General features: G+C 53.6%; 6 protein-coding genes across 6 annotated transcripts; 4 read left to right on the forward strand and 2 right to left on the reverse strand.

Annotated features, from left to right (window-relative positions):
- Positions 1-381: 381 nt before the first annotated feature.
- Positions 382-5,002, reverse strand: HMPREF1120_08846 (uncharacterized protein). Its single transcript, XM_009163115.1, has 5 exons — positions 4,765-5,002; positions 4,038-4,704; positions 3,690-3,971; positions 3,440-3,573; positions 382-3,351 (listed from the first exon to the last, which is right to left on the reverse strand). The coding sequence occupies exons 2-5, from the start codon at positions 4,139-4,141 to the stop codon at positions 2,687-2,689; spliced, it is 1,185 nt and encodes a 394-aa protein (XP_009161363.1). The 5' UTR covers positions 4,142-4,704; positions 4,765-5,002; the 3' UTR covers positions 382-2,686.
- HMPREF1120_08847 (uncharacterized protein) lies at positions 1,045-2,178 on the forward strand (the record flags this gene model as incomplete). Its single annotated transcript, XM_009163116.1, has 1 exon — positions 1,045-2,178. The coding sequence occupies one exon, from the start codon at positions 1,045-1,047 to the stop codon at positions 2,176-2,178; it is 1,134 nt and encodes a 377-aa protein (XP_009161364.1).
- Positions 5,003-5,442: 440 nt separating the features above from the next.
- On the forward strand, positions 5,443-7,119 carry HMPREF1120_08848 (uncharacterized protein; the record flags this gene model as incomplete). The annotated part of the gene is made up of 1 exon (XM_009163117.1): positions 5,443-7,119. One exon carries the CDS (start codon positions 5,443-5,445, stop codon positions 7,117-7,119), a length of 1,677 nt encoding a protein of 558 aa, XP_009161365.1.
- A 1,027-nt stretch (positions 7,120-8,146) lies between these two features.
- Positions 8,147-9,585, forward strand: HMPREF1120_08849 (uncharacterized protein; the record flags this gene model as incomplete). The annotated part of the gene is made up of 1 exon (XM_009163118.1): positions 8,147-9,585. One exon carries the CDS (start codon positions 8,147-8,149, stop codon positions 9,515-9,517), a length of 1,371 nt encoding a protein of 456 aa, XP_009161366.1. The 3' UTR covers positions 9,518-9,585.
- A 1,453-nt stretch (positions 9,586-11,038) lies between these two features.
- On the forward strand, positions 11,039-13,855 carry HMPREF1120_08850 (uncharacterized protein; the record flags this gene model as incomplete). Its single annotated transcript, XM_009163119.1, has 2 exons — positions 11,039-11,508; positions 11,560-13,855. The coding sequence occupies 2 exons, from the start codon at positions 11,039-11,041 to the stop codon at positions 13,853-13,855; spliced, it is 2,766 nt and encodes a 921-aa protein (XP_009161367.1).
- A 639-nt stretch (positions 13,856-14,494) lies between these two features.
- On the reverse strand, positions 14,495-15,174 carry HMPREF1120_08851 (uncharacterized protein). The gene has a single exon (XM_009163120.1). The coding sequence runs from the start codon at positions 14,834-14,836 to the stop codon at positions 14,534-14,536; it is 303 nt and encodes a 100-aa protein (XP_009161368.1). The 5' UTR covers positions 14,837-15,174; the 3' UTR covers positions 14,495-14,533.
- Positions 15,175-16,708: the final 1,534 nt, after the last annotated feature.

The following is a 16,708-nucleotide window of genomic DNA, read 5'->3' on the forward strand; positions in this document are numbered from 1 at the left end:
ATGTCGTGGCTTGCATACCCTTGGCAAACGCTGACCGACAGTCTCCTACAATATCATCAACCTCACAAAAGCTCAGACGGTACTATCACAGTGTTGGCAACAATCCTGACGCAAGATGCAAGCTACGTGGCTTATCCTTTGCCTGAGCATGAAGTCGTCAGATGCAGCCAGCCACCAGCACCGCAGGGATGCGCCATCCGACACAGGTGCTGGCTCCCTCCTCTGCCAACTGGTGCAAGATGTTGAACGGCAACGCAATCCTATGGCGCCTTTCCTGCATCGTCCAGCGAGCACATGAGACAGGACGACAATACAACATGTGCCCCCTTTGGGCTTCGAGTTGGGACAGGGAACGCTCTGCTCTCTCGGCCGGTGAGACCATCGCCCACAACTTGTCTTGCACAGTGACCTGTTGTGTGCTTTACACAGCTACCGCATATCCCCATCTTCTTCTGCCCCTTTCTGGAGCACTGACCTGCTTGTTGTTCCTTAACACGACCTTGACGCATCACACATCTTCTCTGAGACCGCTCATTGTTGGGCCAAATACTCCATGCCATATGCTGCTTTCTAGCTGCTTGCCGCCGAGCACCCCGGTCTTCTCTTGACTCTGCGCTGTTCATAATCCCTGCCTCGCCACCTCTCCTCGTCTCTGTTGAGGCAGTTACTGGGTTCAGAACCGCCTATCAAAGCTGATCGCTATCTAGGTGGAGGCGAACTTTCCGTCCAGCATCTGGATTCGGTGCTGTTCCTTTCCCTTGCCTCACCGCATCTTTCCAGCTCCTCTGAGCTCACTGCCCGGCCCAAAACTTCCTAAGGAGACCTGCCCGCTTTAGAGGGTAGGCAGATTTCTATTCCTGTGCCTAGGCGCATTGTTGTTTCTCCCTCCTGCCTTCCTAGACCTCTTCCTTCTCTTCAAGGTCAGCGTCGGATTCAGAATTGCCCACCACGATCTGCTTGCTACCCAACCGGCGGCGAACTTCTATTTCTGCGCTAGATTCATTGTTCTGTCGCACTTAGCCTTCGAAGCAGCTCTTAACCACAATGACCTTCGACCAAATGGCGTTCTCGGCATGGGCAATGCCAACCACTGGCAGCTCACAACGGCTCGGTTTCCGGCTGTGGGCCTCGGTGGCCATTGTCCTACTTATCATCTTTGTAATCACTCCGTTTGATAACACCCAGTTCCTTCGACCCGAGGCGCCCGGTGAGCAAGAAAATCATACCTACGAAGTGCTTGCAGAGTCTCAGACGCCGAGTACACTTCTCGCACATGGGGACCGTGGCCACATTGGACTGGTCAGCATGGCCTACGGCAACGACACCGCCCTGTACGACCGCGCCATTGACTCTCACGCTCGCCATGCCGCTCGGCACAACTATCCGCTATATGTTCTCCGGAGAGAAGTGGCCGAGGGATACTGGAGCAAGACTCTATATCTCATATCATTGCTAGTGCACGAACTCTCGAAGCCGCAAGACACACGCCTCGAGTGGCTCATGTGGTTTGATGCAGACAGCGTTGCTATCAACCGGGAGATACCCTTGGAAGTCTTCGTCCCAAACATATCGGACAAAGTGTTTGAGGATACTAACGTGGTCATTGCCCACGACGAATGGGGCATGAACACGGGGATCTTCTTCACCCGTGTGCATCCTCGGTCGGTGACCATCTTGACCAAAGCCTTCGGCTACCCTATTTGGCGACCGGAAGAAGACCTAGAACATGCCTATGATCAGAGAGCTCTCGATCTTACAATCTGCTCGGCAGAATTTCAGAGGCACGTCCTCTGGGTTCCCCGACCATTCTTCAATGCCAGACATGAGGAAGTGGTCACGGGCACCATGTTTGCTCATTTCTATTCAGACGCCAAGCGACCTGAACATATGCAAGAGTGGCTATGGAAGCTCGAGGCCGGCGAGGACTCCGACATGCAGGTTCCTTACGACACCTCCTATTATCCTGCACTTGTCAACGACTTCTGGGCCGCAGCTCGAGAGTGTCGCACCCTCGTCACCCTGGGACAGGAGTCGCTGAAGACCGTGCACGACGACGGACACAGAAAGATCCTCCAGAACAACTTGGACCGGCTAGACAGTGCATGTATCTGGAAGACAGAAGACGTGGAAAGTCTCAAGGCCATCATCCAAGAAGTCAAACTAGCGACTCACTGGTGAATCGCCGCGAGTCCCGGCCTGGGGAGGTATGGTGGTGTCCCAAGCAGGTATGGTCCCATAGGCAGCACCTGTGGGCGTTCTTCCTTGTTGACGCCATTTTACCCACAGGGCTATCGCGGAGATATGGTCTTTGGGTTGCAACACGATTTGGCAACAGCTGAACGGATGAATCTGGTTGTGCGAGCTGCTCCAGCAGAAGAGGAGGTCGGCCAAACTGGGAAGCATAAGGTAGACAACAGTCCACAAACTCATGTCATGACAAACGCACAGTAGCGTATCATCCCCCACGTTCCATGTCTGTCGCGGCCGTTATAGGTATTTTACTGTGCCAAGAGATTCTTCTTCAGATCGTAATGGGCACTTATCGAAGCGCCACGAACCTGATCTAGTGCTTTGTTCGGCCAATTCAAGCTCAATATATGCCGCGTCTGCTGAAAGAGCCCAACAATCGAACAAGCCATTGGTGGGAATATTGTATATCTCAGCTCATTCTGAGCCATATGTCACATCATCCCTTCTCCACATCGGGCATGTTCTCCACACGGAAGGAGGCTTCCTGTCGAATATCATGATCCACATGGTCGTCCGAGAGAAGTTTCATCGAGCGCGCTTCACTCATTTGACCATAGCCATGACCATGACCACGACTCTGGCCGCCTGATAGTATCGCGCTCTCGCGGTGTGGCCCGCTGATCGTGGTCCCGCTGGTGGGCCACATGTCTAACGTGAAATCAAAGCTTTTGGCGTCCAAGGGGTGGCGATATTTGCTCGGTCGACGTCGGGAGGGGGTGGGATCCTTGATTGAATGTGACTCGGTGTGCTTGCTGCCGCTGCAACTGGTGAATCTCCCGAGGAAGGGGAAGAATTCACGCAAGAACACCCAAAGACCCGGCAACGTGGTGACATAGACGGCCACCGACGCCTCACGAAAGTACCAGTACATGTACACATATGAGATCAGAGACGGAACCAGACAGTAAACGGCTCGAGCAGTGGCGGCAGCAATAACGAATATCCCAATGCCGAAAAGGAAGGTCAACAGCACCTTCTGCTGGATGGACAGTCGGGCCTTCAGAACTGGCGGAAGGCCAAACACCAGAATCAGGATGTCGGTCGAGATGTTGAATACAGCGTTGACGATCTGATAGTCCCGGTACGCGGCGCATTGAGTGGCTAAGCAGGAAAAAAGCCCAGACTCGGTCAGCGAGATCCCAACGACAATCGCAAACGACAATCGCAAATCCAGAAAGTCTAGACTCACGGTCACGAGTTGGAACGGCCCAATGCTGCGAGATAGGTCGGCACATAAGGAACAGCGACAACTCGTCTCCCAGGAATGCACAACAGACCCATACGACAAGTGCCATGAGGAGTCTTTGTTGGCGAAGGCCGTCACTGTTTGCAACAATATCTCCAGTCAGCTCAGCTCCGTCGATTCGATAGTGGACAGTGACGGCAAGTCGAAAACATGCCATCATGCGTGAACGAGACTTGCGGCGTTCGCGACGTACGTGATCCTCGCATACAGCACGAGCATGGCCGCCTTCATGCTCCAAATGGTCATGAGCATCGCGTGTTCCGAAACATAGACCCATTTGCTCCCGCGGACTCGTTGCGCCGTGGTCTCTGGCGTGAGAGTTGCTTCTTCTTTGGCGGTCATGAAATTCGAGCCGATCCCGGTGGCCATCTCATGGAGCGACACGCACAGAATCGTGTACCATATCAGGCCCCATGCGATGAACCCATCGTCAATTTCGAGGTTGTTGAATCCAACCCGCCGGATTTTTCCTGCGCTGCCCGCACCCCAAACCGTTAGTCGACTGACAATCAACCCCCAACCTCCCCATGAGAACACATACAGACGCGCGATGATGAAAACCACTCCCACGCCATATAATGAGAATGCTTCGGCGGTGAAGCCCGGCTTTGGCGCCATGTCCGCCCCTGAATCTAGATCTGCCATGCTGGCGACGGTGACAGTAACGGCGACAATGGCAGCGACGACGGCAGCTGCAGCGGCAGCAGTGTTCTCACTGTCGCTGCTGATCCAGGTGGTCGCACGACCAGATTTTGAAAGGCTTGAAGAAGAGCAGCCGGCGCTGCCGACCCTGAGGGCCTGTCATGACGGTTCAGAGCAGACCTCGGCAGCGCAGTCGGGTTCATCACTCAATATTTACCAGCTGCGTGGCCAACTGATGTCAGTCAATAATAGTCTCAATTCCGACTAACGGTTAGGGCGTTTGCGTTTGCACCCAGTTGGGACATGGCTGGAGATCGGCAACTGGTTGCGATGGCCGTGATCTGGCATGCCCGGCAGCTTTCCTGACAGCGAGGGAGAATGGTTGGCCATATGTTGACGTTATGGGGATTTGACTTCCATAAATCAACCGTTTGGACCTCAATTCTGCGATATTCGGAGGCCCGAGCGCGGTCAAGCTTGCCAATGATCGGACTTGGACTGGATCGGTTATCTGGTTGAGCGTAGGTATCATAGCTGCACTGACATTCAAGCTTTTTGAGCACCGTCTGAATCGAGTCGAGTCAGCCTAATAGTTCAGATCTAAGTCAGGTTCAATGGGCATTTACCGGCACCGTTCGCCGTTTGGTAAAGTGCGTCTGAAAGCCCTGCATTATTTTCGCCGTGAGTGGCCGGCTAGTGACTCGGACCCGGCGATCTGGTTACGAATTTCAATCTGCGACTCGAACCACGCTGCCGGATTGCAATTCGAGAACATTGTTTTATCTGCTGGTTCGCGCCCTTGTCAACATATTACGCCTTATCGACAGCCAGCTGACTTGATCGATGAATACTGGAGATAACAATTCCCCCGGGTTACCCACGAGGTCGACACTCGACCCAATGGCCACACAAACCGTGATCGGAAATGAGGCACTAAGCCTTAAGAAGCAGCTGTGCTCCGGCGCCTTTTCCACCGACTGAGCCAGAAGTGGTTCCAACCGAGTTTGATCTGGTGACAAGCTGGAGTCTATGAGAAACCCTATCTTATCCGCGAATCAGCACAATGAGCGTTACCAGACGACATTATCGTCTTCTGGATATGATTTGCCGCTCCAACGTCCACTTTGCAGGGCCGCCGAGAGCCCCGGGGGGCATTCCGTCTCCACGTGGAAGGACTGGAAGGAGACAGAGAGGATGCTCATGTAGTTTAATCCGACGTTTCCTCCAAGCTTGCATCTTGCATCTTCCAATCCCTTGTATCGCGAATCTGCCATCTCAAACTCGCTTTATTCGGTACTATCACCATGGCAGACAAACGCGAAGCTCCGGAGTCGCATGCCACCGAGCAGACACAACAAGGGTCCGTGGAACTCGTCAATGCTTCGGGTCACGCCCAGGAACTGTCCCGAAACTTCAGTCTGGTATCTCTGGCGGGCGTCGGGCTTGTTGTTGGCAATGTCTGGCCGGCTATAGGAGGCTCTATCCTGGTTGCCATCTTCAACGGTGGCCCGCCGGGCGTGCTCTACGAGTTCATCACCGTGTCCGTGTTCTACTGGATCGTTGCGGCCTCGGTGGCGGAACTGGCATCTGCAATCCCCTCGTCCGCAGGTGTCTACCACTGGGCAACTATCACGCCAGGCAAACGATGGGGTCGAATGGTGGGGTTCTTTGCTGGGTACTGGAACTGTTTTGCCTGGATTCTCGGGGCCGCGTCCATGACCTTTATATTCTCTAACACCGTGGTGCAAATGTACGCTTTGAAGCATGCGGATTTCGTCTCGAAGCCATGGCACGTCTTCGTCACATACATTATTGTGACGTGGGTGGCCTGTGCAATCGTCTGCTTCTGCAATTCGGCCATGCCGCGTCTCAACGAGATTGGCATCTTCTTCATCCTTGCCGGCTTCTTGATAACGCTCGTTGTGGTGACAGTGATGCCTGGAATGGACGGGCGACCAGGACATGCATCGTCATCATTTGTCTGGACCGAATGGACAGCCGACATTGGATATCCCGACGGATTCGTCTTTGTGGCCGGCATGCTGAACGGCGCCTTTTCCGTCGGCACTCCAGACACCACCAGTCATCTTGCCGAAGAGATCCCCTACCCGCAGCGAAACGTGCCCATTGCCATTCTATGCCAGATGAGCATCGGCTTCATCACGGGCTTGGCCTATCTTGTCGCCATCCTCTATGCGATCAACGACTACGACGCCCTCTTCACGTCGCCGTACCCGATCGCCGAGATCTACCGCCAAGCGACGGGATCTGCCAACGGTGCGATCGGTCTGCTCACGCTCGTTCTCATCTGTATCGGCATCTGTGTCTGCGGACTGTACATCACGTCGGGCCGCACTTTATGGGCTCTGGCACGAGACGGAGCTACACCTTTTCCCAAAGTGCTCGGCCAAGTCTCGCATAAGCTAGAGATGCCATTCAATGCGACCGTGACGGTGGCAGTCTTGGTCACGGTTCTGGGTGCTATCTACGTCGGATCCACGACCGCATTCAACGCCTTTGTCGGGTCGTTTGTCCTCATGTCCAGTTCGTCATATGTTGCGGCTATCCTCCCGCATCTTCTGACGCGGAGACGTAACATCGAGGTCTATGGTCCATTCAGGCTCAAGGGCGCTCTGGGATTCGTGTTCAACGCCATCTCCTGCGCGTACCTGATGGTCTGGTTTGTCATCTACTGCTTCCCCTTTGCCCTGCCGACCAATGCCCAGAGCATGAATTATGCTTGTCTGATCTGGGGTGGTTGCACTGTTTTTGTCGCCCTGTGGTGGCTGTTTGTTGCGCGACATGGCTACGAGGGTCCGCCGGCCGTGATGGGAGGCCAGGTGACTGTGGCGGATACATTAAAGCCCGTGCACGGGGCGTCTCGAAAAGGCAGTATGGCGTCTATGGCATGGTCACAACGACACCATGGTCGAAACAGCAGCGTGAATCGAAACAACAGCACGATTGAAACGGCAACATGAACGGAGACAGCAGAGCAGGAAACGAATCTGAATGTCTCGAGACGGATAGCATGAATGACGTTCTGAAAAGCTGAGGCGTTCGTGTGTAGCGGACACCCGTGTTAAGGGGACCGGAGTTGAGGGGACCCGAGTTGTGCGCAGCAACAGTGGGGGAGCAACGTTGGCACTATGCTGGTATGCATATCTTGATGTCGGCACTTGTATCAAATGGAGAGCAGCTCAGAAGACTCTACAGCGTGCGATCGATGGCCGGTCTCACCATTGTGGCCTCTGAATCGCGGTTGTGGGTGTCTCGGTGGCTATGGCTCGTCCCATAGGGAAACCTGGCTGATGTGCGCACGGAACACTTTGATCGATAAGTGGACACCCGGATGGCGGGAAGGAGGATGTGCACATCCATCCTTTGGCTTTGGCATGCTCATTATCCAGACGGTCTCCAGTTCGACGTGGATGTATATACATTACATATACCCCCAACTGTGCTTCATCCTTTACCATGTTCGTTCAGGAAAAGGAGCGAGGCTGTTTTACTTTCACGGGAGCCACGGCGGAGCCTGGGGAAGAGGGCCCGAGCACTGGACGAGCTGGAGGCATGATGTCCCGTTATCAGAAGCCAGTTCGGGCTCGGGGGGCACTTTTGGGGCCTCGACTCTGAGCAACTTGCAACACAACCTACAGTACAACTTAGCCCCTGGGTTCCCTGTTTTTGTTGATTCGCAACCTCAGAATACGTCTACTCGTTCTCGCGTCGTCGCAGCGGTCATTTCTGACTCAGCAGGGTGAGGAAAGCAAACGCCATTGGTGTTTAGGGGCCAGCGGTGCCCCCTCGGCCCCCTTACAGAGCTTCTAGCAGCCCGGAAACCTGTTGAAATGCCAAGAATATAACGTGACTTTCATCGTCCCCAGACCGTTCCAACCCCTTCGCATCTTTACTTATTGCAAAGTCCTGGGCATTGTTACCTAGGTATTTGACTTCCACTGCACCTGCTACCATACCTCCCTAACAATTTTTCGATTCGCTCAAGTTATGTTATTTGATCATGTGGCCGAGAAAAGACAGGAGAAGAACTTCACGATCTGGTTGCAGTCCCTTTTGCGAAAGTCTCCAGAGCATCTGGCTATGCATCTCGCAGCAATACATCGCGCCGGCAAACCCATAGCAGCGTGCCATTGGAGAAATGGTTCTTTCAATATCTGCTATAAGGTCAAGTACGATGACGGATTCCACGCTGTGGTTCGATTCGCTGCTCTGGGGAGGACTATCTACCGTCGAGAGAAAGCTGATAACGAGGTTGCCGTCATGAAATACTTGCGTCAATACACTTCCATCCCCGTTCCTGATGTTCTGGGAGCAGGAACGTGCTGGGCAGGGCCCTACATTGTCATGTCTTTTGTTGAGGGAGAATCATTAGCCACCTTGCTCCAGGATCCACTTCAAACTGGTCGACCCGTCCTGAATCCAAGGATAAGTGAGCGAGCGTTGAAAAAAGCCTACCGTGAAATGGCCAAGCTACACCTTCACTTGTCAAAATCAGAGTTTCATCGAATCGGAGCACTCGAGTGTAACGGAGAGAGTTTCACCGTTACCAAACGGCCGTTGACTTACAATATGAACGAATTGGCCACTTCCGCAAACCTCCCCCCTCACGTATTTCCTACGCAACCTTGCGACTCTGCGGACGAATACCTCACACTGCTTGCCGATCAGCATTTTTCTCATCTCCAGCACCAGCGTAATGATGCGATCACCGATCAAGATGACTGCCGAAAGAAATATGTGGCCCGGTGCTTATTTCGGAAAATTGTCCATAACATCTCGACGGAGCATTGCCACGGTCCCTTCCGTTTGTATTGCGACGACTTCCGGCCCTCTAACGTCCTTGTTGATCTACGAGATCTTCATGTTACGGGCGCTGTCGATTGGGAATTCACTTATGTAGCGCCTGCTGAGTTTGCGTACATCGCCCCCTGGTGGCTATTGCTCCAAAGCCCAGAGGAGTGGGAGTCCAATCTCCATGAGTTCGTGGAGCGGTTTGTGCCACGTTTTCGTCTCTTTCTCGAGGCTCTGCGTGAATGCGAAGATGAGATGGCGACGGAAGGAAATGATGGTACACCGGCAGATTCGCCACGCATGTCCGCCCGTATGGAGCGATCGCTCGATAATGGGCTATTCTGGGTCTGTCTTGCTGCAAGATATAGCTCCATGTTCGACGAAATTTACTGGACTTTCATTGATGACATGTATCACGGACCCTTTACTTCGATCGAGGATCGAATTGGACTACTGAGCGAGGAAGAGAGACGGGATCTCGATGAATTTGTTCTTGCTAAGATGAAACATGTTGCCAAGGGGCCTCTAGAGACGTACTATAGTGTGGACAATTTGGTGGACCTCTGATGCCCTCCTGTGTGATTGTTAGAAAGAAGTGCTCATGCTGTAAAGGTCTCCTAACGCTCAGACCCTCGATACCAACCGGTGCTTGACGACGACAGTAGTAGTTCCTCTAACCGGGTTCTCGCATGTGATGAATAGATAGCTTTGCAGGTACCGTCGGCGGCATTTCCCTCTATTTATCAAGCTGCTGACTGCTCGAATCAGTGCCTGCCAGTGCACCATGAGCAATAAAGGAAAAGACGAGAAAGCTCGGGACTCGGAGAGATTCGCTTCCATTCTCGCAATACAAGCCGGAGCTAAGTCTCTGAGCTTCTGGCGGCTCAGGAGGCGATTGATAAGTTGTCCCCTCTGCAAAGGCAGATCATGAGCCAGGCGACCAATTCAAGCACAGCAAGACGAAAAGAGGGCAAGTAGGACGGTCGTTCATATACCTACACTCCTTTTTGTTTGTCCGCTTATAATTAGTGACACCGAACGTGACCTGCAGTGTGGGCAAAGCACGACGTGAGCCTTGGGGGTTGTTCACACCCAGTAGATTTGCACTGGTTCGCAGACGTGAGTTTCTCGCATGATGCGGCTCTGCTCTGCCTGCGCGGTGATTTGCTGGCTGGAGATTTGGGCCTCTGGCCCATGCAGTGCATCAACATACTATAGCGTGGACGTTACGCTCTGCGACCCGAACGAGCCGAAACGACAACGCTCTTACGGTTGTGAGGACGATGCCCGGCTGTGCGTCGTACTTGTAACATGAGAGTTGTTCAGCTCCCGGATCCAAGACGGCATGGCAGGCTGGGGAACTGACGCCTGCCGACGAGAGTGGTGGCATCGCCTCTTGGGCTTCAAGGTCCTGGATGAGCGTTTCAGTTGATGCAGCCTCCGGTTCGAGTTTTGCTGGAACAGCATCGCCTGCGACACATGGCCGTGAGATGGCGTTCTTCAGGCAAAAAACGGATATCACACCGGCATGTTAGTTAGGTACATTAGGTGCCTTTTGATATAAAAGTGAACGAATGATTTTTGCGTGAAACAGGCGTTGCGCAAAGAGTCTCGATTTAATGCTGGTCTTGACGGGCGTCGAGAAGTACAAACTACGACAGTAAAATAATCGGCGAGATGTGGTACCCCGCTCACAGGCAGCATTATCATTGTTTGGCGGGCTTGTGACGATAATTACAGTAATCCCGGAGTCAACAGGTGTCCAATGCCACATGTTTGTGCTACCAGGTTCAAGTTGTCTTTTGCGCGTCTGCCCGTTAAGAGCCTGCCAAAAGGACAATTGGACGCGAAACCACCTTTCAACCCAGAATTGAATGTCGGGTCTTGCTTTACGTAGCTGGCCCGATCTCAGTCCTTCACTGGCAGCCATCGCGAGGCTGGCGACTTGAACCTGGACCTGCCCGTGGACCCCGAACCGGAACACTTTGCGGTACTGATCGACGTCATTCGCCGCAACAAGACACGGACACCAACCAACTTGTTGACATCTCACAATCATTGATTGTCCACCATTGCCCCAATGCCTCGATGGGGACCTTACAATGGTTCCTCTTCGTCTACCTTCTAGGGGGCGTCACCTTCCTCCCCTTGCTGCTGCTCGCTGTCCTCCTCCACGCCTACTACACCTTACCGCCTCCGAGACAGGATGCCGCAAAGTCCGATGACCCGGCGCAGCTGGTCCGTCCGGACGACGACAAGATTGCCTTCAGAACCGGCACCGACGACCTAGCCGAACAGTTCCATCGCAAACACGACTCAGATGTGGCTGCAGGCTACTTTGCCGTCTGCCGGGAATATGTTCCTGGCGGTGTCAATGGCAAGCCTCCGGACAAATTGACGCCCGCCGGTGAGGTCGTCGCCCAGGAATCTCCCAGCGTCTACCAGACCATGTACCGGAGCATCTTCGACCGGCCACAAAAATCTACATTGGAACCAAACAAAGATGGCAGAGGGAAGGCGACCAAGAAAGCCAACAACGTGTTCTACGTCGTACTGAGGTTTGTCCGACATGAACCGCTCACCGTGCCAGGCTGACCAGACCTACACAGACACGGCCATCTCATGCTCTACGATGACATCCAGCAACTAGAAGTGCGTTATGTTATATCCTTGGAACATTACGACGTAGACATCTATAGTGGGAAAGACGAAACACCAGAGGGGGAACTATGGATCAAACGCAATGCCATCCGACTCAAAAGGAAGCCGAACCCAGATGGAACGGTACCCAATTCACCGCCATTCTTCTTTTTCAGCGAGAACCTGTCGGAAAAGGAAGACTTTTATTTTGCCTTGTTGAAGAACCAGGAAAAAACCACGAGCGAGGGCCCACCCGAGACGCAAGAATTCGAGATCGACGACATCGTCAAGCTCGTCCAGAAGATACATTCCTCAGAAGAACATTTGCAGACTCGATGGCTCAATGCAATGATTGGCCGCTTGTTCCTGGCCATGTACAAGACGCCGGAACTCGAGGATTTTATCCGAACCAAGCTGACCAAGAAGATCTCGAGGGTTAAGAAACCCAATTTCATCACCAAACTGGCTCTGAAGAAGATCGACTTGGGGAATGGGGCGCCGTTTGTGACAAACCCAAGGTTGAAAGATCTGACCGTGGATGGCGACTGTACAGTCGAAGCCGACGTCAATTACGGCGGTAACTTCAGGATTGAGATTGCCGCCACTGCCCGGATCGAGTTGGGCTCGCGGTTCAAGCCTCGCGAAGTGGACATGTTGTTGGCGGTGACTTGCAAAAGACTCCAAGGCCACGTCTTGGTCAGGTTCAAACCGCCGCCAAGCAATCGAATCTGGTTCTCCTTTGAAAAAATGCCTGACCTGGACTTGACGATAGAGCCAATCGTCAGTTCGCGGCAGATCACCTACAACTTTATTCTCCGCGCAATCGAAAGCCGGATCAGAGAAGTGGTCGCTGAGAGTGTTTGTCTCCCTTTCTGGGACGACATTCCCTTTTTCGACACAACAAGCCAACGCTACCGTGGTGGGATCTGGAAGAGGGAGCCCGATCCGACGACCACCACCGAAATACACAACGAAGACCCTGAAGACGAAGCAGAGGCGGGAGATGCAGGCCCCGGGAGCGTCGCTGACCCCTCTAAAGATGACTTGACTTTCTCAAAGGAAGATAGATCCATGAGCATGCCACCAACCCTGGCGGACAGTAAGTCGTCTCTGGGGAAGACGAACACGGGAAAGAAGTCAATCGCCTCCCTCAGCGATCTTTTGGGTGCGAAGAGTCCCGAACCAGCTGAAAGACCTGAATCATCGACGCCCAGATTGATGAGAACCACTTCATTTGCGAGCGCGGCGAACCCGACCATTAGCACGAGTCACGCGGACGGAAACACGAGTCCGAATCGTGAGCCTGAAGCTCAATCTAAGCGCGAGAGTGTCGCTTCTTTATTGAAAGATCTCTCTGCACGGTCCACAGGGAACCAGTCCCCATCTGCCTCGCAAGCTGGTTCGCCACCTGTGGAATCCGCCATGGCCACTGCCATGGGCAACAAAGGGCGATCTGATAGCGACGCCTCTAGGATGTCAGATACTGCCGCGTCGCACGACACGCCCACACCGACGACATCAAGTCGGGCATCGACTCATTCCACGGAAACCTATGATGGAAATGATACCCGGCCGCGTTCTGCTCAAGAAGGAACAAAGCCCTCAAAAGGGTTCAATTTCAACGCAAGATCACTGACTAGCGCGGACAGAAAGCAGGCCCTGGCTTCTGTAAATGCGGCAGCTTCTGCGGCCCAGAAATGGGGCTGGGGAGTGCTGGCAAGAAACAGACAGCGTGAAGCTCAAGCCTCAGACGACAGAGAGCGAAATCAACGGCCTGACCAAAAGGAGCCCATCGGTCGAGGCAGACCACTCCCACCGCCTGGCATACCCTTACCGCCGCCAGAGAAGCCCACTAGCACCAGCTCGTTCATGATACCTCGCCGAAAGCCGGTGCCTCCGCCGCTGCTCCCGAAACGGCAGGGCACGAATGGGTCGACTGACTCAGCAAAGCCCTCGCCCAAGCCCCCGCTCCCAGCTCGGCGAAAAAGGCAGAGTACCTTGCAACTCGCCGATGAGACGGAGAACGAGGTTCTTGTGGTGGAGGCTCCCACCGAATCGGCTCCGGCCAGCCCGGTGGCCACAGATGCCGAACATCACGACGAGTTTTTCGGTCATAGCGAGGACGTGGCAGAGACAAGCGAAACGCAAGCGAGCTCAGTCACCGGGTCTCCAGCACTGCCGAAACGGCAGGACAGTGACACTGCTTTGAAATCTCCGGATGAAGCGGACGAAATGCGCAGACAGGAGCTTGGAATGTATACTTGAGGCACGATGTACCATGCACAGCGCAAGTTGTATCTGGAGGCCACTGCATCTACATGGTATTTAGGCCCAGACGAAGTTGCGAACATTCGTGCACTACTGTGCCGTGTTGCTGAGATTATGTTTCCATTCTCTCACAAGTGCCGATCATGTCACCGGTTGCAGCGGGCAAGCTCACAAGCATGATTCAAGAACGTGAGGAATGTATCTACAGCATCGGATATATGCCGCATCAACAATGAGAAATGGCAAAGCTGTCTCCATGGAGAGCGGATCCGCTCTGCTGAAATGCGAAAGCAAGAAAGTTAAGGCATTGCGGTCGAGGACACGATACCTTGGACTTTACGGAGTTCTTCGCACGAGTGCTTCGTCAGTGAGCTGGCAGTGCCGGTGTCAACGTTACAACACCAGTCTACTCTCAACGAGTGTCCACAGATTACAATCGAACTGTCGAGTTCGAGGTTCGATTAGGGCTTGGGTTCCCACTTGCTTACAGTGTTTGCGCGTTTTCGCATATCCTCCTTAATAGTGCTACGAGCTATACAGGCGTCATATCAGACTATTCGGCTCACGGCCCGTCGAAGAGGAATATAGTTTCGACTTGTGAGTTCTGACTCACGTTTTACTGGCAGGTCGGCTCACGGGAACAGTTGGTTGTTCACTAAGCGTTTGTTGTCCAGCTCATGTTGGGTTCGGTGCGACGAATCTACGTTGCCTTCCGTGCTGTTTTTCTGGACTTTTATCTCTAGACCATGCTCCCTGTGGTGTGGGAGCGTCTCGCGAGACTCCCAATGGGGATGTGCGTGTGTGCTGTTGAAAGAATGAGCGTGTGTGCATGTGTGAGGCCAGATGCCACTGATACATTCCTAGGACTCCTTTCTCCCAGGTACCTCTTTGGTCCCTCAGGCTGGAGTTGGGAAATTGTTTCCGCAGAGCCATGTTTGGCTCCCTTCTCATGTTCTGCCTATCGAATGGTCGATCCATGTGTGCTCCGTTTCCTCTCCCTTACCCTACCCTGCCCTGACCTGCCGTGCCGTGCGGTGCTCGCCCGTGCTCTCCTTTACTCGGTGTCTTTTACTCGGTGATGCTACGTTATGCTGTGCTACGCTGTCATCGAAGTCTCCCATTGCAGTGCGCCTGAGTTGTCTTCTTCGAACGTTGATGTCAAGGTCGCTGGTAGCGATGCCTCTTTCGCTGCTCTGTTGTACTCTTCTCGTTTGGGACGTTCGGACACCGCCAGTTGCCACGTAAGTCAAGACAGGATACTTTGAGCTCAACCTCAGCTCCGCCCCACCCGACCACAAGGTTTACTCCTCCGCGATGGCTGGAACCGAGCACAAGAACCATATCTAAAGTTGGATTCTCAGAGTTTGCGGGTGGACAGACGGCATCCCGCCCGTGAATGCTTGACAGGGCGCGACCAGGCAGAGAGGGATGCAGGGCGGGTCCTGTCTGAGGTGTGTTCTGGAGTAAAACGCCAATCAATTCTGTGGGGACAGGCGGGACAGACCGACTCAGAGTAGTGAGGAACGGCAAGGAAATGGAAAGCGAACGTGAAAAGAGACAGGTCGTGAGGAAGGTCTACATGGAGTGATCGATGGACAGATGGATGGCTTTTCCCGCAATGCTTCCGAGCCCAGCTTTACGTACATTACTCATGACTAGTAGCTCCAGCAAGAAAGACCGTACCTAGTGCTAGTATGTATCTCAGAGTATCTACCACACCGAAAGGGCGTCGTGGGTGAGGTCCTGCCACTGCCACTGCAGTGTCGCTGCTCAGGCTGGAAATGAAACTAACACTACTGTACTAGTAATTGACCTACAGCCTGAGTGCCACCTAACTGTGCGTACTAACAGTAGCTCAGATTTGCAGATCCCGGCACAAGACTGGCACTGGCATGCGAAATCCAAACGTCAAACTAGCCAGTCGTTCAGGATTGGTGTGCCCCCATTCAACTCACGTAAATTGGCCTTTTACGATCTCTCATCTAATTATGGCTATCTGTTGCATAGCTCGTTGGATTCTGCCTTACACTACTACTACAGTGGTAGTAGGCAGGACAGGTACAGTGCTTCAGGCTTCCCACCACGTCTGAGAGTCACTCAGGCCAATCTGCCAGCACTCTCCGTGGAAATCGGATCGATTCGATCGGCTTTTACGCTACTCGTGCCGCCTCCACGGACCAGTGGCCGGCATGGCATCCCTCCATTTCTTACCTGCATGAAAAGAAATGCACTAAGGCCTACATTGCTGCGAGCGTACCGCCACCACCAAGGTCTTTACCCTGGTTCAATGCTGCCTGGTTCTCGCATTTCCATGCCACCTTACAAAGCATCAGACAGCAACTACTTCCCTGAGGGCATCGAGCCAGTCATCACAGCTCAAGAAATGGAAGACTGGGTAAACCCCACCTTCACTCTCACGACGCTCAAGCCTTCAAGCCACCTTGACAGAGGAGGGAATGGCTGAGTTTCCTGTACCCTGGAAGGGAGGCGCTGGAAGCAAATGCACCGCACGGCTCAGCACCCTGGGTTGAAGTCACTTGCCAGGTTTTTCTTACCCTGACAGGTAGGTACGGGACCTACAAACGACCACCGAGCGTGCCGATCAACAGTTGACGGAGGGGGTCATGTCGGCTTTACAGTATCCTGGAAGGAAGGTGCTGTATGCACAAACGACGCACGACCCCTGGTTGAAAGGGGAACTTGTCGCGCCAGGCTCTCTGCCACGGCGTCGTCCGAGATCGTGAATCATTAGCGATCGAAGCCTATCCGCCTGCGCATCCCTCGTCGAGGAGACAGCTTGCCCAACAGGGCGTGGTGGTGGACACTCACATGCGTGTCGAAAGCTGAGCT

The sequence above is a fragment of the Exophiala dermatitidis genome (assembly GCF_000230625.1).
Source record: "Exophiala dermatitidis NIH/UT8656 unplaced genomic scaffold supercont1.8, whole genome shotgun sequence".
NCBI lineage: Eukaryota > Fungi > Ascomycota > Eurotiomycetes > Chaetothyriales > Herpotrichiellaceae > Exophiala > Exophiala dermatitidis.